This window comes from Callionymus lyra, chromosome 4 (genome assembly GCF_982586985.1).
Source record: "Callionymus lyra chromosome 4, fCalLyr1.hap1.1, whole genome shotgun sequence".
NCBI classification, from domain to species: Eukaryota; Metazoa; Chordata; class Actinopteri; order Syngnathiformes; family Callionymidae; genus Callionymus; species Callionymus lyra.
Window position 1 is genome coordinate 5,278,337 of NC_141821.1, and position 27,338 is coordinate 5,305,674.

The following is a 27,338-nucleotide window of genomic DNA, read 5'->3' on the forward strand; positions in this document are numbered from 1 at the left end:
ATGACACAGTGACTTCACTATGGAACTGTTTCATGACACAGTGACTTCACTATGAAACTGTTTCATGATACAGTGGCTTCACTATGAAACTGTTTCATGACACAGTGGCTTCGCTATGAAACTGTTTCATGACACAGTAACTTCACTATGAAACTGTTTCATGACACAGTGACTTCACTATGAAACTGTTTCATGACATAGTAACTTCATTATGAAACTGTTTCATGACACAGTGACTTCACTATGAAACTGTTTCATGAGGCCTCTTTGACACATCTCTAAGTGACACAGTGTTTGTCATCATGTCTTTCTTTCGTGTAACCAATTCAGTATGAAAAAAAAGGGGGAAGCCTTTTCATTTTGACTTTGATCTCAACATAAAGATGAGAGAAAATCCAAAAACTCCGACCGGAGCCAAGGTTGTAATAATGGAACAAAAGGATGATTAGACGGAAGCAGAGGAGGTGCTGTTGTGAATCAGGAGGATTAAACCTGCTTGAACTGAATCCAATTGTATTTTCCCCTCCACTCTGACGGCGCAGCGGGGAGTCGAGACAAACAAACGTCGAGACAAACAAACGTCGAGACAAACAAACGTCGAGACAAACAAACGTCGAGACAAACAAACGTCGAGACAAACAAACGTGGCGCCGGAGCTGAGGTGGTCGACGCCGACACGTTTATTTCAATCCTGGCAGTTTATTCCAACGGCGACGCACAGGGAGAGAGAGGCAGGAGCGAGCGAGCCCTTGAGATGCTGGGAAGTCCAGAGATGTTGAGGATGTTGCAGCGAGTGCAGTTCAAGACGAACAAGTTTTTATGAATAGTTTGAAAACATCCACAACATTAAGACGACTCAGTCCATTACAGATTGGAAATTCCAATCTGTACTACTACGATTCCGGATCCAACTGGATTCCAACCTGTACTTTGACATAGTCACAGTATTGTGAAATAAAAGCAATACATCCCTGTGTTTATATTTTCTAACGACCCTAATATACATGTTTATTGTAGAAGTAGATTTTTTGAGTTTTTATAGATGACCTCCATGTTCGTACGCTGCAGAAAAACCCCTCAGCCTCGCTCTGCATTGGGGCTCGTCTTGTCTGTCATGTTGTGTAAACAGATTGAATGTTTTCGGAGGATTCTCTGCATCTCTGCTTGAAACATCACTGACATACTTTTACACCGAGTTCCTTCAGGAGTCGAAGATCTCGGTCATTTAAAATATGACATTTTTGCGTGTGTGTGTCGGAAGAATCTGATGCTTTCGTTCATCTGATGACCTGAGCTGTGTCTCAAATCACATACTTCTCTTAGTGCACTGGTTAGTATCATCAGGATAGTGTACGTACTAACTAGTAACTAATCCTCCACAGATAGTATGTCTCAAATCACATACTTCTCTTAGTATACTAGAAGTTAGTATCATCAGGATAGTGTACGTACTAACTAGTAACTAATCCTCCACAGATAGTATGTCTCAAATCACATACTTCTCTTAGTATACTAGAAGTTAGTATCATCAGGATAGTGTACGTACTAACTAGTAACTAATCCTCCACAGATAGTACGTCTCAAATCACATACTTCTCTTAGTATACTAGAAGTTAGTATCATCAGGATAGTGTACGTACTAACTAGTAACTAATCCTCCACAGATAGTATGTCTCAAATCACATACTTCTCTTAGTATACTAGAAGTTAGTATCATCAGGATAGTGTACGTACTAACTAGTAACTAATCCTTCACAGATAGTATGTCTCAAATCACATACTTCTCTTAGTATACTAGAAGTTAGTATCATCAGGATAGTGTACGTACTAACTAGTAACTAATCCTCCACAGATAGTATGTCTCAAATCACATACTTCTCTTAGTATACTAGAAGTTAGTATGCATCAGGATAGTGTATGTACTAACTAGTAACTAATCCTCCACAGATAATAAGTCTCAAATCATATACTTCTCTTAGTATACTAGAAGTTAGTATCATCAGGATAGTGTACGTACTAACTAGTAACTAATCCTCCACAGATAGTATGTCTCAAATCACATACTTCTCTTAGTATACTAGAAGTTAGTATGCATCAGGATAGTGTACGTACTAACTAGTAACTAATCCTCCACAGATAGTATGTCTCAAATCACATACTTCTCTTAGTATACTAGAAGTTAGTATGCATCAGGATAGTGTACGTACTAACTAGTAACTAATCCTCCACAGATAGTATGTCTCAAATCACATACTTCTCTTAGTATACTAGAAGTTAGTATGCATCAGGATAGTGTACGTACTAACTAGTAACTAATCCTCCACAGATAGTATGTCTCAAATCACATACTTCTCTTAGTATACTAGAAGTTAGTATGCATCAGGATAGTGTACGTACTAACTAGTAACTAATCCTCCACAGTTAGTATGTCTCAAATCACATACTTCTCTTAGTATACTAGAAGTTAGTATGCATCAGGATAGTGTACGTACTAACTAGTAACTAATCCTCCACAGATAGTATGTCTCAAATCACATACTTCTCTTAGTATACTAGAAGTTAGTATGCATCAGGATAGTGTACGTACTAACTAGTAACTAATCCTCCACAGATAGTATGTCTCAAATCACATACTTCTCTTAGTATACTAGAAGTTAGTATGCATCAGGATAGTGTACGTACTAACTAGTAACTAATCCTCCACAGATAGTATGTCTCAAATCACATACTTCTCTTAGTATACTAGAAGTTAGTATGCATCAGGATAGTGTACGTACTAACTAGTAACTAATCCTCCACAGATAGTATGTCTCAAATCACATACTTCTCTTAGTATGCTAGAAGTTAGTATGCATCAGGATAGTGTACGTACTAATTAGTAACTAATCCTCCACAGATAGTATGTCTCAAATCACATACTTCTCTTAGTATACTAGAAGTTAGTATGCATCAGGATAGTGTACGTACTAACTAGTAACTAATCCTCCACAGATAGTATGTCTCAAATCACATACTTCTCTTAGTATACTAGAAGTTAGTATGCATCAGCATAGTGTACGTACTAACTAGTAACTAATCCTCCAGATAGTATGTCTCAAATCACATACTTCTCTTAGTATACTAGAAGTTAGTATGCATCAGGATAGTGTATGTACTAACTAGTAACTAATCCTCCACAGATAGTATGTCTCAAATCACATACTTCTCTTAGTATGCTAGAAGTTAGTATCATCAGCATAGTGTACGTACTAACTAGTAACTAATCCTCCAGATAGTATGTCTCAAATCACATACTACTCTTAGTATACTAGAAGTTAGTATGCATCAGGATAGTGTACGTACTAACTAGTAACTAATCCTCCACAGATAGTATGTCTCAAATCACATACTTCTCTTAGTATGCTAGAAGTTAGTATCATCAGGATAGTGTACGTACTAACTAGTAACTAATCCTCCACAGATAGTATGTCTCAAATCACATACTTCTCTTAGTATACTAGAAGTTAGTATGCATCAGGATAGTGTACGTACTAACTAGTAACTAATCCTCCACAGATAGTATGTCTCAAATCACATACTTCTCTTAGTATACTAGAAGTTAGTATGCATCAGGATAGTGTACGTACTAACTAGTAACTAATCCTCCACAGATAGTATGTCTCAAATCACATACTTCTCTTAGTATACTAGAAGTTAGTATGCATCAGGATAGTGTACGTACTAACTAGTAACTAATCCTCCACAGATAGTATGTCTCAAATCAAACTCTGCTGCTACGCACTAACAGGAAATGACGCAACAGTTTCTTCTTCTACTACTATTTAACGATGATTTCAACCAGCTGTAGGAACACTAGCGACACCTGCTGGCAGCACGTGATCTGATCGCGAGGCTGATGTCAACGTAGAGTATTTGTGGAAAAAGATTTTCCGAACTGAAAAAGAAGCTCTCACGAAAGACAAAGTTACTTTCGTGCCGACTGTGCGGTTGCCGTCACTCTGATTCCTCTCCGAGCGCTCCCTTCGTGCAGATGCTTACATAACAGTCGAGGTGGATCCTCCGCTCGCAGCCGCCCTTGAGAAGCCTTTTTTTCCCCCGTGATGGGTCAAAGTAGCCCTTTTTTTTCTATTAGTGAACAGGATCGTAGCCAAGATATCCAGGGGAGGAAGGACGAGCAGGCGACGACGAACGCAGGAAAGACCCGACGAGAAAGACTCCAGGAGCCTCTTCTAAAAATACCAACGGACTAAATCGCAGTCGTACCGCGGACCCAGACCCAGACCCAGACCCAGACCCAGACCCAGACCCAGACCCAGACCCAGACCCAGACCCAGACCCAGACCCAGACAACAAGGTGTGAATCTCTGTGAATCATGATTGAACCTTTATTAGTTTCCTGAACTTAACTTCTGTGAACGAACGGTTCAAGAGCTGTCGAGTCGACCGGTTCGAAAAGTATTGTTTTCTCTCGTTTAAGAGTTTGAGATGATGGTGTGAAAACTAGGGATGTGAGAAAAAAACAGAGATGGATATCGATTTTTTTTTCCATTGTGTCTATTTTTTACGAACATCAATGAAATAACAAATAGAATATAAGTATATTTTTTAATAATATTTTATTCATATGGTTATAAGTTATTGTATGGTTTATATTTCAATGCAATTTATTTTAAAAATAATAAAAAATTAAAGTGTTTGTTTATTTTTTTGTTGCAATTAAACTTCCGGCCGCTAGATGGCAGCAGATCACAATGTCCTCGAAGCTGAAGGAAAAATAACATCCTGTGAAATACCGGCGATAACCGAGGACGATAGGATACAGTTTACTTCAGTAGCTTTTAAAAGCTGATGTTTGGAAATATTTTAAGTATATATTTTCAAAGTAATCACAGTAATGTGTCATGAAACAGTTTCATAGTGAAGCCACAGTGTCATGAAACAGTTTCATAGTGAAGCCACTGTGTCATGAAACAGTTTCATAGTGAAGCCACTGTGTCATGAAACAGTTTCATAGTGAAGTCACTGTTATAAAACAGTTTCATAGTGAAGCCACTGTGTCATGAAACAGTTTCATAGTAAAGCCACTGTGTCATGAAACAGTTTCATAGTGAAGTTACTGTGTCATGAAACAGTTTCATAGTGAAGTCACTGTGTCATGAAACAGTTTCATAGTGAAGTCACTGTGTCATGAAAAAGTTCCATAGTGAAGTCACTGTGTCATGAAACAGTTTCATAGTGAAGCCACTGTGTCATGAAACAGTTTCACTTCATAGATCAGAGCCAAAGATTTCAAAGCAGAGGGTGACATCTAGTGGCCTTTTAAAATGATATATCTTTACCGCTCAAGTATCACGATACAGTATCTTCCTTTTCATCTAGTGGTCTTTTTCAAAAATGAAAACACTGTATCATGATAGCTCATCTGTTTCATGAAGCCTCATCAACCCATCAGTAGTGATGAATAAAAATATAAATGTAAAACAAGAATAAAAAAAAACAACTAATTCTGTACCTCAACACATCTCTTATCTCATAATCTTTCCAGGAAACATCAGACGAAGCTTCATGAAACAGAGGTCAGTAGGTGGCGCCGTCAATTTAACAATGAGGTGAGGTTTTAATAGTTGTTCATTATCCATCAGAGAGCGACATCTAGTGGAACAAGAATAATGACAATGCTTAATGGACCCATCGCTGCCTCCATGATGATTCAAAAAGCTCTTCTCATATTGTGCAGCAACAACTTCAAAAGACGCTGAGATAAGGAAGCTGGTGTTTGGAAGACATGGAAGATAATTATTCGTTACGACGTCTCTTAGAATTTTCCAACAAAAGACGTTTTCACTGCGAGAATCTCTGCAAAGAAACATCTTTTTGTTCCTGTGAACAATCACGAGCAACAAAAGACATTTAAAGTGTTTGAAGCCTCGGAACGACTTTGACTGAAGCGCAGTTGACGTGTTTCCGTCAATCAAAGTAGACCTCGTCCTTCCTGAGAGTCCTTCCTGCACGAGACATGGCTCTTATCTTTACTTATCTTTCCTTATCTTTTCTTATCCTTCCTTATATTTTCTTATCTTTCCTTTTCTTTTCTTATCATTCCTTATCTTTTCTTATCTTTACTTATCTTTCCTTATCTTTTCTTATCCTTCCTTATATTTTCTTATCTTTCCTATTCTTTTCTTATCATTCCTTATCTTTTCTTATATTGACTTATCTTTCCTTATCTTTTCTTATCCTTCCTTATATTTTCTTATCTTTACTTATCTTTCCTTATCTTTTCTTATCCTTCCTTATATTTTCTTATCTTTCCTTTTCTTTTCTTATCATTCCTTATCTTTTCTTATCCTTCCTTATATTTTCTTTTCTTATCCTTCCTTATCTTCCCTTATCTTTTCTTATCTTTTCTTATCTTTCCTTATCTTTTCTTATCTTTCCTTTTCTTTTCTTATCATTCCTTATCTTTCCTTTTCTTTTCTTATCATTCCTTATCTTTTCTTATCTTTTCTTATCCTAACTTATCTTTTCTTATCTTTACTTATATTTTCTTATCCTTCCTTATCTTTCCTCATCTTTTCTTATCTTTCCTCATCTTTTCTTATCTTTTCTTATCTTTTCTCATCTGTCTCTACTTTCATCATTTCATCTTGTTTTCCTTTTCATCCCTCTCTACTTTCATCATTCCATCTTGTTTTCCTTTTCATCCATCTCTTCTTTCATCATTTCATCTTATTCTCCTTTTCATCTGTCTCTACTTTCATCGTTTCATCTTGTTCTCCTTTTCATCTTTGTCTACTTTCATCATTTCATCTTGTTCTCCTTTTAATCTCTCTCTACTTTCATCATTTCATCTTGTTCTCATTCTATCCGTCTCTACTTTCATCATTTCATCTTGTCTTGTTCTCCTTTCATCCGTCTCTACTTTCATCATTTCATCTTGTTCTCTTTTTCATTGCATTTCAATGCATTAATAACCTCATGCGTCCATCGTAAGCAAATAACTGCAAAAACATTTACTTCCACATTTAAATATAGTTCATGATGTTTTGTGACAAGAAAAATGGAATTGAAGCATAATTATCATGTTCTCAACTCAAGTAACAGTGTTTATAATTGTATTTAATCATAGATTTGCAAACGAAGCTGAACGAGTCAAGATGGAATGTTGTCTAGCTCCGCCTCTTCATGTGTGATATCGGAGGGAGAAACAAGCTGTTCCAGAGGTTGACCTACTTTACATGCGCCAGGATTGAAGACAGACTTGACGACACGTAAACTGATTTAATAATCATTTAGTTTGTTTTTCTTTTGCCCCAAAAAGTCTGTCTTACATCACGTTTGTAACGTCAGTCCTTTGTTTGTCCTCTCAAGGGAAGCCACTGTTTATCTCAATCCGTCTGATGAACCAAGATGTAAAAATACAACACGATAACCATCAGTGACGCTCTGAGCTCTGACGGAATGAGAACAGGCGCTTTGGCCGCTGGACTGGATTCTCCGTGGCCCGCTTTATTCTCTCCATCACTGGAGATCCTTCGCCTCTTGAGGGGAAAGTTCTGTGAGGAAACCGAGCCGAGTGATGAGGGACCGAGGAGAATCGGGTTTGATGGGCTCGACATATGTGTGTCACCCAGTGTCTACAAGTGTGTGAGCGGGAGTGTGTGTGTGTGTGTGGTTGAGACACACTTGAGTATTCAAAGTATTCCAACAATAAATCACAGAATACTAAACGTTAAGACGGATCCTGCGGTTCCGGGTGAAGGTGCCAGTTCTCGCTCTCAGCATGGGCGGAAGAAAAGGAGGGATGAGACGGAGGAGGAGGAGGAGAGTAAGTGAGTCACCGTTTTAACTCAAAGGCCTTTCCCGCATAATGATTCCGGCTTACGCTCCGTCACAAGGAGCTGAATCACAGGCCGACACGTGCCCACGGAGTCTGGAGCCAAAAAGTCTGCGCATGGATTTTCTCCCTTTTGTTTCCGTGTCTGCTCGCCCACACATGAGACGTCGCGAAGTCTTTTTTAGCTCATCCGGTGACTTGATGTACGGCCATTTTTAGGTTATTTGCAAGTGTTAGCATGTTAGCATTATATAGCATTTGGATTTTTATAACTATCAAACTCCTTTGCAGCAGGTGACCTTGTCACTTTGCTCTTTATATTTGCACTTTGTCATCCCTTGCACTTTTTCTTCATATTTTCACTTTCTCATCCCTTGAGCTTTGTTCCTAATATTTGCACTTTTTCATCCCTTAAACTTTGTTATTTATATTTGCACTTTGTTCTCTATATTTGAACTTTGTCATCCCTTGAACTTTTTTCTTTATATTTGCACTTTGTCGTCCCTTGGACTTTGTTCTTTATATTTGCACTTTTTAATCTCTTCCACTTTGTTCTTTATATTTGCCCTTTATTATCCCGTGAACTTTGTTCTTTATATTTGCACTTTTTAATCTCTTCCACTTTGTTCTTTATATTTGCCCTTTATTATCCCGTGAACTTTGTTCTTTATATTTGCACTTTTTAATCTCTTCCACTTTGTTCTTTATATTTGCCCTTTATTATCCCGTGAACTTTGTTCTTTATATTTGCACTTTTTAATCTCTTCCACTTTGTTCTTTATATTTGCCCTTTATTATCCTGTGAACTTTGTTCTTTATATTTGCACTTTGTCATTCCTTTAACTGTGTTCTTTTATTTGTACTTTGTTTTTGCTTTTATGAAACTATCGTCTGCTGTGAACTGGGAACCCGATTCCCCGAAGGAGATCTCCAAAGGGATTTATAAAGTATATCTAATCTAATCTAATCCTTGAATTACTGAGAGTGACAGTATACCATTTATTTGATGTAATAGTTTAAAAAAAAAAAAAAAATTAACCTTTTTTTTGGAATAACTTTATCTGTTGCTACTGTTAGCTCGAGCTAACTAGCAATAATAGCAAATACATCGAACTAGCTGAAGTACCCAATGTTGCTGGGGAAGATACAAAACCGGAAAAAAATATTTGAAATAAACAAAAAAATTGTTTAAAATATAAGTTTACTACTACTTTACTTTTCTTCAATGTACATTATGCCTCCATTTAGTGTTACATATAAATCCACATTGATACAATAAAAATGCACCTCATAAAATACAGATTCCAAAAAATAACGCAGGAGCAAAAGGCTTAAAAGAAGGACAAAAAAGTCGGAAGACTTGTGACTTTTGAAAGGCTGTAACTTGTTCTATATTTGAGCTACAGAGCTTAAACCCCCCCAAAAAAACAACCATTGGAACGAGTGGAAGAAGACGAGCATCTTCATCTTTAAAACAGTTTTCAGTCTTTTTCGTCTGGAAAAGTCCAGGAAACCTGGTTTAGTTCGAACAGAGCAGTTCACGACTTAAGTTCTCTTAAGGTTCGGGTGATTGTCTTTGTAATAGCAAAAAAGACAATTACATTTTTTGCAAAAATTAACGAAAACTTATGAATGTTAGTCGTGACATGGAAACGCCACGCCCTAAAAACGACAAAAATGCTACTATTTTTGCTGGTCAAGTCTGATGGTTTAAAAGACATTTTTGACACGTGTATCAATGTTAAGAGTTCATGAAATGAACAGAAAATTACGTCATTGTCATTGAATCAGTAGTAGTAGAAGATCCTAATGAAGCAGAGAGTGACATCTAGTGGTCTTTCATAATAAAGACACTGTTTCATGATACTTCAGCTGTTTCATGAAGCCTCATCGACACATCACTACTGACCTGAACACATGTAAATGTGAAATTAGAAATACAAGCCAACAATCCAAATGAGTTCATGACCCGGTCGAACTCATTTCAGTTCCAGATGAGATTTTCACGAGGACTTTTGGCTCATGTTTTGTTTGCTGAAGATCCAACTTTGCAAAGCGTGAAACGTGATTTATCCACTGCGGGGTCACGCGTCCCAAACACATCTCTTTCCCTTCCAGGAACAATATCTGGCAAAAGAATCTCCGACTCAGTCCAGGACTCACGGGTTTCGCTCCGATAAGGATCTTTCGTCGCAGGACGAGGACGATTTGAAACGCAAACCACGGTGATCAGCCGCGGAGAGAATTCGGCGAATCGCGCACAACAAGAAAGAGAAAAGCTCTCGGAACGTTCGACTTTATCCGTAACCGGGTCGGAGCCAGTTTTCTCCGGGGAAACCTTATCTCCGCCGGCCTTCTGGGCCCTCCACGTTCTGATGGTTCCTCCGGCTCCGGCGAGCATCTGAAGGCGGCCTGAGCCGGATGTTACGGCTCCGTGGAGCCAGGAATGTGGAGAGGGAAGAGAAACATTACCTGGAACTCGATTCCATAGTTCTCCCTGCAGAAATCCCTCAGTTTGGGGTAGACGTGCTCTTTGAGGGCGTTCCTCTCAGCCGTCGTGTCTGTGGAAACACAAAGAGGATCTTTTTAATACCTACAGGTTTTTGAAAGAGATTTCAGGGATTTTTTTTCAGAGCATTTAAACTGTGACGAGACAGTAGCTGCGGCGTAACTAATGCTGCCTTTATGTGTTTAGAGACAAAAACGATCTTAAAATGTTCAAAACGCCTTTTTTTTTAAATGTTTGATGCATGCGTTTTTCTCTTACGAAAATTGTTTGATAATAGTTGAAAGTTGTTTGATTATAGTTGAAAATTGTTTGATAATAGTTGAAAGTTGTTTGATTATAGTTGAAAATAGTTTGATTATAGTTGAAAATTGTTTGATTATAGTTGAAAATTGTTTGATTACAGTTGAAAATTGTCTGATTATAGTTGAAAATTGTTTGATTTTCGTTGAAAATTGTTTGATTTTCGTTGAAAATTGTTTGATTATAGTTGAAAATTGATGATTATAGTTGAAAATTGTTTGATTACAGTTGAATATTGTTTGATTATAGTTGAAAATGGTTTGATTACAGTTGAAAATTGTTTGATTATAGTTGAAAATTGTTTGATTTTCGTTGAAAATTGTTTGATTTTCGTTGAAAATTGTTTGATTATAGTTGAAAATTGATGATTATAGTTGAAAATTGTTTGATTACAGTTGAATATTGTTTGATTATAGTTGAAAATGGTTTGATTACAGTTGAAAATTGTTTGATTATAGTTGAAAATTGATGATTATAGTTGAAAATTGTTTGATTATAGTTGAAAATGGTTTGATTACAGTTGAAAATTGTTTGATTATAGTTGAAAATTGTTTGATTTTCGTTGAAAATTGTTTGATTTTCGTTGAAAATTGTTTGATTATAGTTGAAAATTGTTTGATAATAGTTGAAAATTGTTTGATTATAGTTGAAAATTGTCTGATTATAGTTGAAAATTGTTTGATTATAGTTGAAAATTGATGATTATAGTTGAAAATTGTTTGATTATAGTTGAAAATTGTTTGATTATAGTTGAAAATTGTTTGATTTTCGTTGAAAATTGTTTGATTATAGTTGAAAATTGTCTGATTATAGTTGAAAATTGTTTGATTATAGTTGAAAATTGTTTGATTATAGTTGAAAATTGTTTGATTATAGTTGAAAATTGTTTGATTATAGTTGAAAATTGTCTGATTATAGTTGAAAATTGTTTGATTATATTTGAAAATTGTCTGATTACAGTTGAAAATTGTTTGATTATATTTGAAAATTGTTTGATTATAGTTGAAAATTGTTTGATTATAGTTGAAAATTGATTGATTATAGTTGAAAATTGATTGATTATAGTTGAAAATTGTTTGATTATAGTTGAAAATTGTTTGATTATAGTAAAAAATCTGATTATAGTTGAAAATTGTTTGATTAGAGCTGAGAGATTCAATTATTAAATAAACAATCTTCAACATCCTTCCTCAGATGTGGCTCAACTTCAGCAGCTCTGAGGAAATGATTTCCTCTCACGAGAGAAACAATAATCGTTATTCATGAACATTCTATTCAACCTACAGCAGCGTCTTTAATCTGTTATACTTTCTTCTACAATACATGTTGTTCAGTCGCACAATATTCATGAATAAATTATTTCATTCACAGATTATTTCCCAGAATAACTCGGGTTAGAGAATCGTTTGCGATCAATTATTCAGTGATCGCTATTGTGTAGCACTCACACACACACCACACACACAAACACACACACAGACACACACTAACAAGGAAAATATGATTCAAACATGCAAATCCATGCTACACTGATTTCACTCAAGACTCCGTAAATTACTGAATTGCAATTTAATCTTTCGTTAGACAAGTTGATTTGATCAATCATTTTGGATGTTTTGGTTAATGAGCAAGTATTTTAATTTTGTGTTACCCGCAACAGAGTTGGAAAACAGAACTGATTTTACTGGACGTTACTGGAAGCGGCAACTTTGCGGTTTATTTGTGTTAAAGCAACACAACGTAACATTTGACTCTTTTTTTCACGTCCACCAAACTGCTTTGAAGCTGTGAGACATGACTTTATATGAAGTACTGAGGGTAACACAACATCATCTACTTTACATAATAGTTGATTCTCTTTATTTTTTACATCTAAAGGAAATATATCAATAGTTGTGGTAACTCGCTTGCTGGAGATCTTGGCTCCTGCAAGGGTTTAGGTGAAGCAGGAAAAAAACCAGTGACTTCAGCAAAACATTGTAATGTGGTGCGATATAAAACTCTTGAACTGTCATAAATCGTGATTGTTTTTTTGTTTTTTTAAATGAGAAATTATATTTTATTTAAAAAAAACAAACTTACATTTTTCAATTAAATAATGAACACTTGACCTTCCAAATACATATTTTAGTGTGTAGTTCTACTCTGATGTTTCTTTATATAGAAAGTTTACAAAAAAACAAAACATCTTGTTATTATTGACAACACTACAATATTTTCCCTATAATGCCTAATTTTAACAGTTCGGATGATAAAAAAACAACTTTCTAAACCCTTTTTGTTATCTCTGGGTCAAGGGATAAAACAAGGGTTAAAAGTCGATGAAAAGCCCCGACCAACCGAACAGACCCGACAGTCGAGACTGGGAGTTCACATGAGTGTTTTCTGTCTGAGTAGCATGTTAGCCATTTAGCTTCTGCTACAAACACGCTCAAAATAAAATCTTGTTTAAAAAAAGAAACGAATACTAAATTCTAATGTCGAGGCTTCAATCAAAGAGGGACGTTATAGACGAGCAGTATGGAGGTATTTGGATGTTTTTAAGTGTCTTTTTGGACGAAGATGAAGACAACTGAGCTCCAGGCGCTACATTAAAATGACTACCAGTCCTTGTCCCTTATGTAGAAAACATACATTAATAAAGTGCCTCGATGTTTTAGAACGCACAGTGTTATTGTGTTAATACGTTTGCGTTCTCCCCATGCTCGGCTCGGAGTTTATTCCGGGAACTCCAGTTACCTCTCGCCATAAAACATATCAATACAGAGGTTGATTGAGTTCTTGGATTTTCCAGATAATCTGAGTTTGTGCCTGACTTTTCATTTTTTTCTCTGAGACAGGTCAAATAAAAGTGTCTTAAGATGTTTCTTGAAGGAGTCAGTCGATCATCAAACACAGAGTCTGGAAGGATTTCTCTCCTCTGGTCCTGAAGTTCAGGAACCATCAGTAGATTCTGCTCCACAGACCTCAGAGCCCGAGCTGGGGTGTAAGTCTGGATCAGATCACTGATGGAAGGTCTGACCATGAATAGATCTGAAAGATCCAGAATTTTGAAGTTGATCCTGAAAGAAACTGGCAGCCAGTGAAGAGTTTGAAGGAGGAATGTGAGTTCTTCTACTAGAGCGGCTCAGAATTCTGGCTTTTGTATGAACTGCAGGCGAGACAGATCCTTCTTGTTTAGACAAGAAAACAAACTAGACTACAAGTTTGAATTTGATCACTTTTATGTTACGGAACAAGTTGAAGTAACAGTTGTTTTTTTTGACGAAAGGATATTTCAAATGTTTTTCAGGGAACATAAGGACACGTCCACAGCTCTAGCCTCGGCGACCGCTTCCTACTCAGAATGTTATGATCTTGTCTCTCTCTGTAATCTGTCCAAACAGCTGAAGGTCAAGAGGCGCTCAGACAATAATTGCCACCGGTGAAGTGAGAACCCGCGAGTCACGGGCGCTATAATAAAACCCACCAGATCTATACGTTGAATCACTTGTTATTTTGAGAGCCGACAAGCGTGTGGAATCACGAGTGATCGCGTCGGACACGATCTCCGACCGACTGCCGACGGCTTGTTGTGTTTGCTCCACTTTCCTGCCTCCGCACTGTCCCGTTATCCTAATCCGCTCGGACAAGCCCCGCGTCTGCGTCTCACACCATCGCCGGCGTACGAACACACAGAAGCGAGAAGAAGCTGGTTTGAAAGGAAAAAAGAAAAAAGGGTTCGTACCACAAACAAACCGACACGCGTGCTAACAAACCAGCCTCGGAAACATCGTCCGACACGTCGCGCAGACGTTCTTCTGTTTTTTTTTTTCCATCCTGGTCTATCTTTAGCGAGAAGCTCCGGGCGGTGACCACACATGTATCTGCCAACCGCGACCCCGTGAAATGTCAGATCGGGAGCGATGATAGCATGCAGATGAGACGCCGGTTTCCACTTCCAACCGTCCTACGATCGCTGCCGTCGACGGGACGAGAGGTTTTCACGGATGGTTTTTATTGTGCCGTCGATAACCAGACGCCTCCGCGATTTACGCTTGGTGGCAGGACCCGATGAATGCGTCTGACGCTCTTATCACAAAAGGAAACGACACAAAAGCCCGGGAATTATTCCTTCAGTCCAATTTTCCCGTCAGTTGATTTCAATGGTCGGGAGATAAGAGCCGTCAGGCCCAGCTAAACATGGCTTCATGGTCTCGGTAATTCATGGCAGCTCCAACCAAACAGATCTCTTGTTCAGCGAGTCATACATTCGTACGTCAAGACAAGAGACTAAATATGGAAACGGTTCATTCAAAGTGGATGCAATCATTTCATCAGGAATCTTTTAAAGAGATGGTTTAAAGTTCAATTCAAAGTTCACTCACGTCGACTGAGGGTTGAGTATCTTCAGAGAAATACGTTCTTTTTTAGAGTTATAGACAAAAATGTTTGTTCATTTTAATGTAGCGACTGGAGCTCGGTTGCCTATGTCTTCATCTTCGTCCAAAAAGACACTAAAAACATCGAAATACCTCCATACTGCTCGTCTGTAACGTCCCTCTTGTATTGAAGCTTCGACGCGAGGAATTTTAGTCTTGTTGTGTTGTTTTGTGGTAAAATAAGTGTTTTTTTTCGAGACATTTACGTCGGTATCTGCTCCGAAGATGCGTCGTCAGTGACGTAGCTTCAGTTTATCGTCATCTACGTCACTAAGATGGAGGTCGTTGAAGGTGGAAAGTGTCCATCGATCCACACTCAATTTTCTGGGCATTTGAGTGCTCATTTCACACTACATTTTTGCTCATCACTTGTGCACTCAAAATATTAAGTGTAAATGGACACAGCCATTGTATCCGTCCTGAGACCGTTATCGAAAATAGCGGCTGCAACATGACACTAGTGTGTTTGGAAAGTGATAAATCTTCTTCTAACCCTGAACATTCCACAAACCTCAACATGAGCAGCAGGAGCCGTGAGTCAACACTGAGACAACCTGGACGACGCCGACGGCGTTCTTGGGTCGTAGGATTCATTCATCCATTAAGGGCCAGATGCTCCTGCACGTCCGGAGCTCAGAGGAAGCTACAGGTTTTCAGGAGAGTCTGACACGCAAGACGCTCTTTGACTCACTGCCATCGTCTCCTCTGAGAATAATAAGACGAGTTTCTCCTCATTTGTATTCAACTCAATGACTTGATCATGAGCCAGATGCACCACTTAACTTGAAATTAGTGAAATAAAACAATTAAGTCAACTTTAAATTCTGTTAAATGTAATTTTCAATGATGACATTTTTGATCAGTTGTCGGATAAGAACACTCGAAAAATTAATAATTACACAAATTGTGTTAAACTGGACGGTTCGAATTTATTTAAATTATGGTTCATGTTGGTTTTTGTGATCCATAAAGATCAATGTTTGAATAAAGATTATTTTCTAGGTGAACAATTGTACAGAGACTTCCAATGAGGAATCTGAACGGACTCCAACTTCCTGTCACAGACACATCTGTGATTATATCATCCAAGCATAAGAGAAAAAAAGGAAAAAAGAAGCAATAAAAGCAGGACTTAAGCGCTAAAATATTGATTAAAAGAAAGAATTGAAGTAAAACGTAATTCTTTAATGCAATATAAAATCTGGCGATATTTTTTCAAGGGGGTGGAAGAAAATCTAAGGAGAGAGAAAAACTAAAATTGAGTTACACCAAAATATATAAAATCAATATTAGTATCTAAGAATTACCACTAGTGAAAATAAAGTCAACTTGTAATGAAGTACATGTAGGTTTGCTACAAATTGGAAAAAGAGGGTAAAAAAAGAAGCTCAACTTGAATCTCAAAAGACAACAAGCAAGACATTGATTTACAAGTTAAGCTAAAATAAGTAAATAAGTAAGTAATATTTATAGACCGCTTTTCTAGACCAGGGTCACAAAGTACTTACACAATTCAAATAATACCCAACAAAAATATATACTTAAAAGATCAAGACAACACAGAGACAAACACAGGAGTCTCAGAGAATCAAGGAAAAGCACGAATTAAAACGTCTTAAGATGTTTCTTGAAGGAGTCAGTAGATCATCAAACACAGATGTTTCTTGAAGGAGTCAGTAGATCATCAAACACAGATGTTTCTTGAAGGAGTCAGTAGATCATCAAACACAGATGTTTCTTGAAGGAGTCAGTAGATCATCAAACACAGATGTTTCTTGAAGGAGTCAGTAGATCATCAAACACAGAGATGGTTCCAAAGCTTAGGAGCAACAGTCTGGAAGGATTTCTCTCCTCTGGTCCTGAAGTTCAGGAACCATCAGTAGATTCTGATCCACAGACCTCAGAGCCCGAGCTGGGGTGTAAGTCTGGATCAGATCACTGATGGAAGGTCTGACCATGAAATTCTTTGAAAGTAAGACCCAGAATTTTAAAATGATCCTGAAAGAAACTGGCAGCCAGTGAAGAGATTTAAGGATCGGAGAAATGTGAGTTCTTCTACTAGAGCAGGTCAGAATTTTGTATAAACCAAAATAAATAGGTCCAAAATTTTTAATTTTCAGGGACTTTCAATGTCAGATTAGATCCCAGTGGTCCACTATGTGCTTCCTTATGTAGTAATTTTTCATAAATTACACGACAAATCCACACAAACCAGTTTCTCGGGAATCACATCAATCTCAGAAATCCCTTGACGGTTTAGTTGCATATTTTAAAACCATGGCAGCGCAGACCAGAAATAAAAACCTATAATCTAGAAAAAAAGTGGTCACAATCCTTTCAACTCAGACATAATGTCTTGCATGTTTAAAGTCCAAACACGGCTTCACGGGGGGCTCAGTGTCCTTGTTCCATCAAATCCTCTTTAAAAAAAGAACCTTTTGGCAAACATGCTCATTTTAGAGAAGTTAATTACCGAGCGTTAGTCACAAGTGGATAATCACTGTGTAATTCCACTCAGGTGTGTCCGGCGGGCGGTTCGCTATCACCGGCATCGCCGTCCGACGCGCTCCATCCTGAACACCCAGAGAGTGAGACGGGTGTCCAAGGGCAAGCGATGGATTAGCCGGAGCGAGAGAAACACTCCGGGATACCCTTGCCAAAAAAATCCACGGAATAAGCTCCCGTCCCTCCAGGAAGGCGGGGGTGGGGTCGGAGAAATAGGCTCAATACTAGCTACGCTTCATAAAACTTCACATCCAGCCGAATCAGCCGGGGCTGGTCCAGAAAGCCGGCTGACCCCGGAGAGCCAATTCATTAAACAAAAGCTACCCTTGACACACACTCTCCACCTGTCGTGTCTTGAGACTAACCTGAATGAATCGGCCGCTAAAGTCCAGCGACTCCGAGACACAACCTTCACTGAAGTGAGGCGGGGCGACCGTCCCTGCCATGGATCAGAACATGTTATGGTTTTTTTTTTTATGCATCTCGCCTCCTGGGGGGTCGGGCAGGGGGCTCGTGCTATCATCACCGTTAAACAGCTTACATGACGAGCTTGCATACAGATGTAGCGTGGCGGCGCCGCGGTAGCCTGAGCCGCCGTCGAGCAGGTAATGGAGTCGTCCTGAGGAGCTCCACGAACACGCCGACGGGGCAGTTTTGCATAAATGTGAAGACATGTCAGGCGTTCTCGCACTTGATGAGGGGAAATAAAAGAGCTTGTTTTTCAAATGGATCCTCACACACACACACACACACACACACACACACACACACACACACACACACACACACACACACACACACACACACACACACACACACACACACACACAACAGATTCCGCTAACAAGAACCTGAGGGAGTGTTTAACAACACTTTTAAAGAGCGTTGCCGGCGAGTAAACACTTTCCCCGTTTATAGACTCAGCTCAGTCAAAGTATTCGATGCTAATAAATTCTAAACAATAATTTAAATTGCTTCTTTGGTGTAATATCTTAGTGCTACTCAAACTAGTGATGGGTTGATGAGGCTTCATGAAACAGCAGATGAGGTATCACGATACACTCTCTGATGAGAGGTTTCAATGGAATAACTGTTCAACGTAATATTGTGATAGAGTGACATATAGTGGACTCTGTAAATAAGTACACTGTTTCATGAAGCTTCATTAACACATCGCTTATATAAAACGTCTTGTGAAGGTGATCTGGTCTATTTTAAAACGTTTAGCCTCGTTGTAAAAATATAAAAATTATGGAAAATAACACATTTGTTCGATGTTTGAGTGATTAGTAGTGACAGGCTGACTAGGCTTCGTGAAACAGTTGATGATGTATCATGATATCATGTGTCTCGCTTTTTAAATGCCACTAGATGGCACTCTACACTTTATAATCTTTGGCTCTGATTTACTAATTCAACGAAACCTGGCATTATTTTCAAACTTAGAGTGACATCTAGTGGCCCTTTGAAACGAAGTCACTGTATCATGATACCTCAACTCCAAATTATATTGTAATTATAATAATACTAATACATTATATAGATACTGCGCTTTTCGTCATACATGACGTCGAAGTGCTATAGTAGTTTAAAAAAAAAAGATTAAAAGTTATTTTCCAAATCTACAATTATAGGTGTTTTTGAATAAAAATATTTAATAAGAATATATGTAAATATAATTATGATAATATTGTATTTATTTGAACACTGTTAAAGAGGGGAAATCAGAAATTGGGATGATAATAAATATTTAAAAGCACAACGCTGAGCATACCTCTGCCAAGAACCTATTTGACTTTATAAAAACAGAACCTAACATAAAATCAGTATAACTAAAGATTAATTGAATTGCAGTTTATGCCTCTGTATTAAAGATATGACAATAATCTCCTTGGGGGAAGTAATGACACAGTTAAAGTAGTCCATTAAGCTCTTTCAGTTCCATCATCATTTCTTCGATTAGAGAACGGGTAAACACCAACTCAACCGACGCGTCACTTGAGAGAGGACTGAGAAAAAGGATCATGCCCTTGACAATGCTAACAATTTCTTGAGACTGAGGTCAGGAGGAAGTGTCTGCTTCAGCTCACCGGGGAAATAAAGAGTGATGAGCCTCCTCCCAGAAGGACATGTCTATTACACCTCCAGGAAACACTCCAGGGCCACCTCCGCCGACCGCTGTGGCTGTGGTGTGGCTGTGGTTCGGAAACAAGTATGACCCCATGAACTACTATAGGCTGCTCTTTTTTTAATGGATTTTAGGTACCAGCCACCAAAACAAGTTTTCTTGTTGCTACCAGCACTTTCTAAGGCGAGCATTGATTGACATGGAACTTTCTTGTCACTAGAAACCCAGACCAAGGCAGGAATCAGTCCAAAACCCCACAATAATGACTCAGCTGAAAGTAAAGTGCAATAAAGACCATCAGCTAGTTACAATTCAGAAAAGAAAGTCGTGAAATTGACCTCCATTCATCCGTCCTGACCACCCATTGTCCGACCGACCGACCGACCGACCGACTGATTGACCGACCAACCGACCAACCAAACGCCTGACTACCTGCCTTTTGTCCATCTACATCTACATTCCCTCCCAACCATCAACCCACATCAATTTAGCCATTAATCCGCACGACCCAACTATCAACCTATCCATCCATCCATCCGTCCGTCCGTCCGTCCGTCCATCCATCCATCCATCCATCCATCCATCCATCCATCCATCCATCCATCCATCCATCCATCCATCCATCCATCCATCCATCCATCCATCCATCCATCCATCCATCCATCCATCCATCCATCCATCCATCCATCCATCCATCCATCCATCCATCCATCCATCCTTCCATCCATCCATCCATCCATCCATCCATCCATCCATCCATCCATCCATCCATCCATCCATCCATCCATCCATCCATCCATCCATCCATCCATCCATCCATCCATCCATCCATCCATCCATCCATCCATCCATCCATCCATCCATCCATCCATCCATACCATCTAACCCTACCTACCCACCCTTTCATTCACTCATCCACTGACCCACTTTTTTTCTCTCGTTATAATAAATAGCATCTATTTCTATGCTCTCATTAAAGACTTCTTTAAAAAGTAAAGCCTTTTGTTTGTGCGTTTGTATATTTTAAAGCACCCACAGTGAGTTTGAGGAAGTCAGACTGAGATGAATGACTCGGGGCAAACCCATTGCACACTTGATAGTTCATAGCTGCAGGACACATCCCTCCATCCTAACGTATAGGCGCCCGAGGGCGAGTCGGTGTTTCCGGAAAACAAAAGATGGCAAAGAGTCAGTTTGCCTGGAGTGTGACTGAAGCTGTGGATTCAGCAGCTTCACCTCCATCAGTGGGACGTGACGGTGGGAGCAGCAGTTCTCAGTCCGAGGTGCGACTTTTCCTTCGTGCTGACGGTGTGAAAAGCATTAGTCAGCTCGTCGTAGTTTTCCCATCCATAAGGTGACGGAGGAACAGGGATCTCACAGCAAGACTCTGCCTCAGCGGCTCAACTCACGCTCATCAAAAACAAAAACAACGCTTCTCTCCGGTCGTCCATTTAACCTGACCTGTGGGTGAACCTCCGTCCATCAATGAACCTCGTTCTCTCAATCCTGGCTTTCCCAGCTCCATCGTGCGGCGCAAGTCACCGCCTGATCCACTACCCTTGCCTTGTTTACCCCAGTTTTCTCTGTTACTATTTTTAACCCCTCGCCCAGGGGGCATATTCAAATACAGAGCTGCAACTGGGTGTCTCCGTCGCAAGCCTCCTCCACTCTTCTCACCCCGGAAAAGAGCATCTTTGGAAGTCAGTTCTGGAGTCAATCCTTGTTAATATGTATTAAAAAATAATCATTTTCCAAGATACACGCTCGACACTATGAGGGTTTTTTGTTTCTATCGTGAAAGGATTGCGAAAGGAAAACTACACATATTGAGATTATGTTTTTTCAAAAGGCTTATCATGAAGGTGTAGAGTAGAGATGTGTCGATGAAGCTTCACGACACCTTGTCATATTTCTTTAGATCATTAGGCGACTTCACTTTAGAAATAATGGAATAGCTTTTCAAATTTATAGATTACACGGCAGATAGTGACATCTAGTGGACTCTGGAATTAAGGACACTGGTTCATGAAGTTTCCCTAACAAATAACTAGAGATGTGTCAACGAGGCCTCGTGAAACAGTTTCATAGTGAAGCCACTGTGTCATGAAACAGTTTCATAGAGAAGTCACTGTGTCATGAAACAATGTCTTACCTTTACAAGGCCACTAGATGTCAGTCTAAATTTGAAAATGATGCCAAGTTTCATTGACTTAGTAGCTCAGAACCAAAGATTTGCAAAGCAGAGAGTGACATCTAGGGGCATTTTAGACTTTTAAAACACTGTTTCGTGACACAGTGGCTTCACCTCCAAACTGTTTCATGAGACCCTCATTGACCCATCACAACAAATAACTCTTTCCAAACACATTTAGAACGAATTAAACTGAAATATCGCCACAGTCATCAGTCCAGATGATGTTTGAGTGATTACTAGTGATGTGTTGATGAAGCTTCATGAAACATCTGATGGGGTATCACGATACAGTGTCTTTTTTAAGGCTCTCTCTGCTTTATTCTCTTCGATCCACATGAACCTGCTATCTTTTTAAAATAAAGACACTGTATCATGATACCTCATCAGCTGTCTCATGAAGCCTCACCGGTCCATCACTAGTAATGGCTCCAGCTACATGTTCTCTAGCTACGATAGAGAATTCCTGTTTTGACTCATTTGAAATGTAATCAATGCATGTTGTTTCAATGTACATTGTTTTTTTTTTCATAATCTTTTTTTTCTTATGAAAACTGATTTTTATATGTTAAGCCAAACATTTTAGAAGGAACTTTTTCGTGTGCAGGTTTATCTTTCTGCTGAGTTTTCTTGTCAACCATTATTTATACATGATTAGAACATCATGAACCACTTTTCACCTATATTTTTTAACGACTAATTTACTTCTGTGGCGTTTTCTTTTACTTTTACTGACATTATACCTTCCAAAAATTCATCCGCCTGGTCGTCCAGGAGGGTCCAACATTTGCAGTCGGGCCCCTCAGAGAATAATTACCTTCCTGTCGGCCACAGCTTATTGTGGACGGGTCACGGTCGAGGAGCGCCGGAGCTCATTTAGCCGATGTTATGCAGTTAGCAGGAGAGACTCTCTGGACAAGACAGGACTTTTCTGTAGTCACCTCCAACCCAATTTGAATTTATATGGGACATGTCGGGTGCGAGGGACTCCCTTCCACAATTCACGCGATAAGAACCTTCTGTCAAAGAAAATTATCTTCCAAACACCGCAGCGCTTTTTTTTTTCCCCCCACAATCCGCAGAATGATTGAAGTGACTGATAAAACGATGACACACTCCGCTCGTGGTTAAAATACATTTTCAAACTGTTTTTTTTCATTCCTCTCAAACCACTTTCATATTTTACAAGGCGCTTTTTTTCCAAGAGTGTGTCCTTTACCAGAGTATGTGATGCAAAGGGACCTTGAAGTGTGTGTTTGTGTGTGTGTGTGTGTCCAACGTTGTACACACATAAGACGGCATCTATTCAATTTAAGATTAAGTGCATCCAGAACCAGAGTGCACAGTAAGCAAGAAGACGCTTCTGCTCCTGCACTTGTTTTTATGTGTTTCTGGCTCATTTTAAGGAGCAAAAGATTCAAATAAATAAGCTTCGGACCAGATTTGTGTGTTTATGTGAAGCGTTCGATGAAATGACTGAAGCTAAACACCAAGAACATTTTCTCAGGGGACACATCTTATACAGTTACTGCCATCGGGTCAAAATAACGGACTCAAAAGTCCAAATATATTCAATAATAATGGGATAAAATCTAGCTAAATATGGTTAAATAAACAATGTATAGTTGTATAACTTTTTTTTAAAGGTGGTGTTTTTCCAAGTATTTTTTTTAACCCTTGTGTCACCTTGAGATAACACAAGGGTTAGTATTAAATGAAAATCTTTCCGAGGGCCTATAAATACTCCTCAAAACCAGGAAAAACTGAAGATAAAGGTCGTAAAAGAAAAACCCCACGATCATATTTCACAATTTAGAATCCGATTTATAGGCAGTAATGTAAGAACAAAACCGTTGTTTTTTGTGGTGAAGTGGAAACAGCAAGTTAATGAAATGGAACTAACAATCTATAATTAAATAAATGAAGTTTCTACTCGACCTGGACCTCCTGAGGGCCACGTAAATACAGTCAAAGGACATTCGATTCAAGAACATTCATTTAATCTCTGGATATTTTAAGATACAGCTGAACCAACAAGATTTTTGGGGAAGTTTTGCCAAATCCCTGTGGATTAATGTAAAAAAAAATTTTAAGTGGATTTCTAAATGTTCTGACCCTCACTTTTGCCACTGGGCCCCTGTTTGACTGAGATGAAAAAAAACTAAACCAGATAAAGAGTCCAAGGTGTTTTTAAGAATGAGAAATGATCAATAGAATTACTCACAAATAGGATTTTTTTTTTTCAACTTGTCTTAAAGAATGGTGTTCCACGAGGAGGGGGGGTGGGGGGGTCTTACCGTCGGGGTTGGCGGAGATGAAGACCCGGACGCTGCGCCCGGCGGGGACGTGGTGCGGCGGCAGGGCGAGGATGTTCCCGCTGACGGCCGCCCGGCGGAGCGCAGACTCCCGCGGGCAAGGCTGCCTGCTGCCCACTCCCGACGGCCACATGGGGGGCGACTTCCAGCGTGGCTGCACACACACACACACACACACATGCACGACCGTTACTCACGGGCTCCACACTCACCGACATATGTCTTGAAAAAGTTCAGATGTCAGGGTCGCTCAAATTACGCATGCGGTGCGAGTGATGTCATAGGAATGAATGGAGGGGATTGAAGGTGGTGGTGGTGGGGGGGGGGGGGGGGGGGGGGGGGGTCCTACGCCTGAGGGGCTTTACGCACAGAAGACTTCCACAGAGGTTCATGCGTAAATACACGGATGGAAAGAAAGAGTATGGATGGAGGGATCGGTGGAGGAAAGCAAGCATCAGTCGTTCCCACCCCAGAGAAGATGCTTGTCAAGGCTCAGAAAGGTTATTCTGGCCGTTGGGAGGAGAAGAAAGGAGGGTCGGGGGTGGGGGGGCTGGTTTTCCCGGAGTTATCCTGGAAGCCGTGAAACAAAGACGGAAAAACCTCGAGGAAAAGAAGGCAAAAAAAAAATCGGTGGGAAAGTTGTGTAGTCCACTAGTGAAGTGGACAGTGACGCCGCATCAGGCGCTGGTGCTGATGCTGGAGATGCTGGAGATGCTGGAGATGCTGGAGACAGCAGGACACACGCTCACGTTCATGCGCTTCATTCCCGAGCTTCCCAGAATATCCCAGTGAGGAGGACACGAGCGCCCATCAGAGCGCCGGTGGTCGAGAGGAGACGCGCGGAGAGACGGACGCCGCTGGTCGGTGCGCGTCCCCGGGCATCCTGCTTGATCCACGAGCCGACTGAGCTCTGAGACCGTGGAGCGTCAAGCTGCGCGGATATAAGCAGGTACCGGCGGGGTTTTTCAAAATAAAACCAGCCACTTTACAGGAAAAAAAAGAAAAGATTTAAGCAAAAAATGTGATCAAGGGGGAGTCTTTGAAATAATGCATTTCTGGTACATAATAAGTAGAATGAAATTGAATCATTTTAATTTATAACTAGAATTATCATAGCGATCTTTTATTTTGAAATCAGATCGTTAACACAATCTTTTTCTCAACAATAAGCGATATTTTCTTGGTTCATGAGCGCACCTTTACGCCACCAAAACAAATACCATAATATAACACATTAATATCATAAATATACGTTGACGTCGACGGAATAATCAATATTTAATCAAACAATTACTGCGTAAAATAACATCAGACAGGTAATAAAATAAATAATACCTACGACTAATATGATTTGTTTCGCCCTTTACATCAATATCCTTTGACCAGGATATTGATGAAAACAATAATAATTATTGTTAAACATAAAAACTGTTTCTGTAAAAGTAGAAAGAGTAGAACTACATTTGTTTTACTGACTACCATTGGTCCAGACTCCAGAGAGGTTTGAGTAAGTGGAGCGAAGGGAACATGTTGATTTTGGGTGGGGGGTTTAAGGGTTCATTGAAGTAGGTGGGAACATGTCCACGAATGAATTGAAAGGTGAAGAGAGAGACCTTCAAGATAATTAGAAACATCTGTCTCCATTCAAAAGCTGCTCCAAAGCCTCTGAGAGCATCATTTAAACACGACAATGTCTACATCTAGAGTGGTCCACACGGCTTCCATGCACATGGACAATCACATAACAAGGTCAAGAGTGATTGAGTGACTGCAAAGAGTCTTTTGACGATTCCACCCACCTATAAATCAAAAAAACAAATCGAATTATAACAGTTATCAAACCACTATTTGTGAGAGAAGAGAAAAACAGGTTGCAGCGAATCACAACATTGAGAAGAAACTTCCTTTCAACAGATAGAAATCTTGAGCAGAACTAGACTTAGTGTGAAGGTTCTTCTGCTGTGGCTGGGATTTAATTCAATTTATACCACTTATACGACTGCTGTAATCACCTCAATGACAGCTATAGCACCATAACTTGGCATCTTTTACAATGTCATATGAATAAGACGGTTAAAATATGATGATTCAATTATTAACTTCTCCAAAAGTATACATTCAAATGTTACGCGACTTTGTAGGATAGTATTCTTGAACATTTTTTGATTCAAAGCCTCATAAACCTTTGACAATTCCATATATCAAGCATCAAGAGTCAGAGCATTGTATTGAATATTGTTATATAATTTCTCTAACATTTGTCCTTTAAATGTTGTGAAATGTTATTATTTTCCATATTAAATTTGACATTTTTAATCATCTGAACCTAATAACTGGATGAAAGTGTAAATCTGTTTTAGACGATTACTAAATATGGCACAAAATAATGAAAACATGACTGTGGTGATAAGGGATCACAAGGAAGATGGAGCTGATTCAATGTTCTTAATTTGAAGTTTATTTTCTTCTTCTGAATGAGGTTTTGGCTGAACGTCTTTAAGTGATTTAAATGCTTGACCGCAGTACAATGTTGGTGCTGTTGTGACGAAATGTTGTGATGACTGTTGTGAGTTGTGATGCTGTAATGAAAGATAGACCCGCCTTATGTTGCCTCTGATTGGTTAATATTGCATGGAGCCTTTCGAGGTTGGCCAGATGACCAAATGAATGATCATGAAGAAATGAAATAAAGAGTATTAAGCGGGTATAAGAAACGTCAGGAGTGGCATGTGGGTCTATTTGCGTGACTGTAACCATCTCCAGATCAACATGGGAAATACAAAGTGAGGCCTCAAGGGGGCGACTGAAAAGATGGTGACGCAATAAAAGTTCTGGTGAGTGTGACTTGGTAGTGATCATGAGTCGCACATCATTGTCTTTAACAGACTAAAATGTTGGGTCCATGATGGAAGCAGGTGTTTGAGATGTTGCCAAGATAGAAAGAAAACTAAGGTCACAACAGGCAACACGTCATCTTGTGATTTAAGCATCTATCAAACAGCCAAGTTGCGAGAATTCTGAGCTGCTCCAGTAGAAGAACTCACATTTCTCCGATCTTTAAATCTCTTCACTGGCTGCCAGTTTTTCGTTTAATATATGAAAAGTACTTCATAAGGAAGCACATAGTGGACC

The 27,338-nt window shown here is 39.2% G+C and overlaps 1 protein-coding gene across 2 annotated transcripts in view; it reads right to left on the reverse strand.

The window, feature by feature from the left end:
• nwd2 (NACHT and WD repeat domain containing 2) overlaps positions 1 to 25,052 on the reverse strand; it is a 64,042-nt gene extending 38,990 nt beyond the window's left edge. Inside the window, exons 1-3 of one of the 2 annotated variants that reach the window (XM_087788546.1) lie at positions 24,956 to 25,052; positions 24,189 to 24,360; positions 10,310 to 10,398 (exon numbers count right to left, since the gene is read on the reverse strand). In XM_087788546.1, coding sequence (XP_087644672.1) covers positions 10,310 to 10,398; positions 24,189 to 24,360; positions 24,956 to 24,970 — 276 coding nt within the window. In that variant the 5' untranslated portion in view covers positions 24,971 to 25,052. The other variant, XM_087788547.1, reaches the window with a different exon arrangement.
• Positions 25,053 to 27,338: the final 2,286 nt, after the last annotated feature.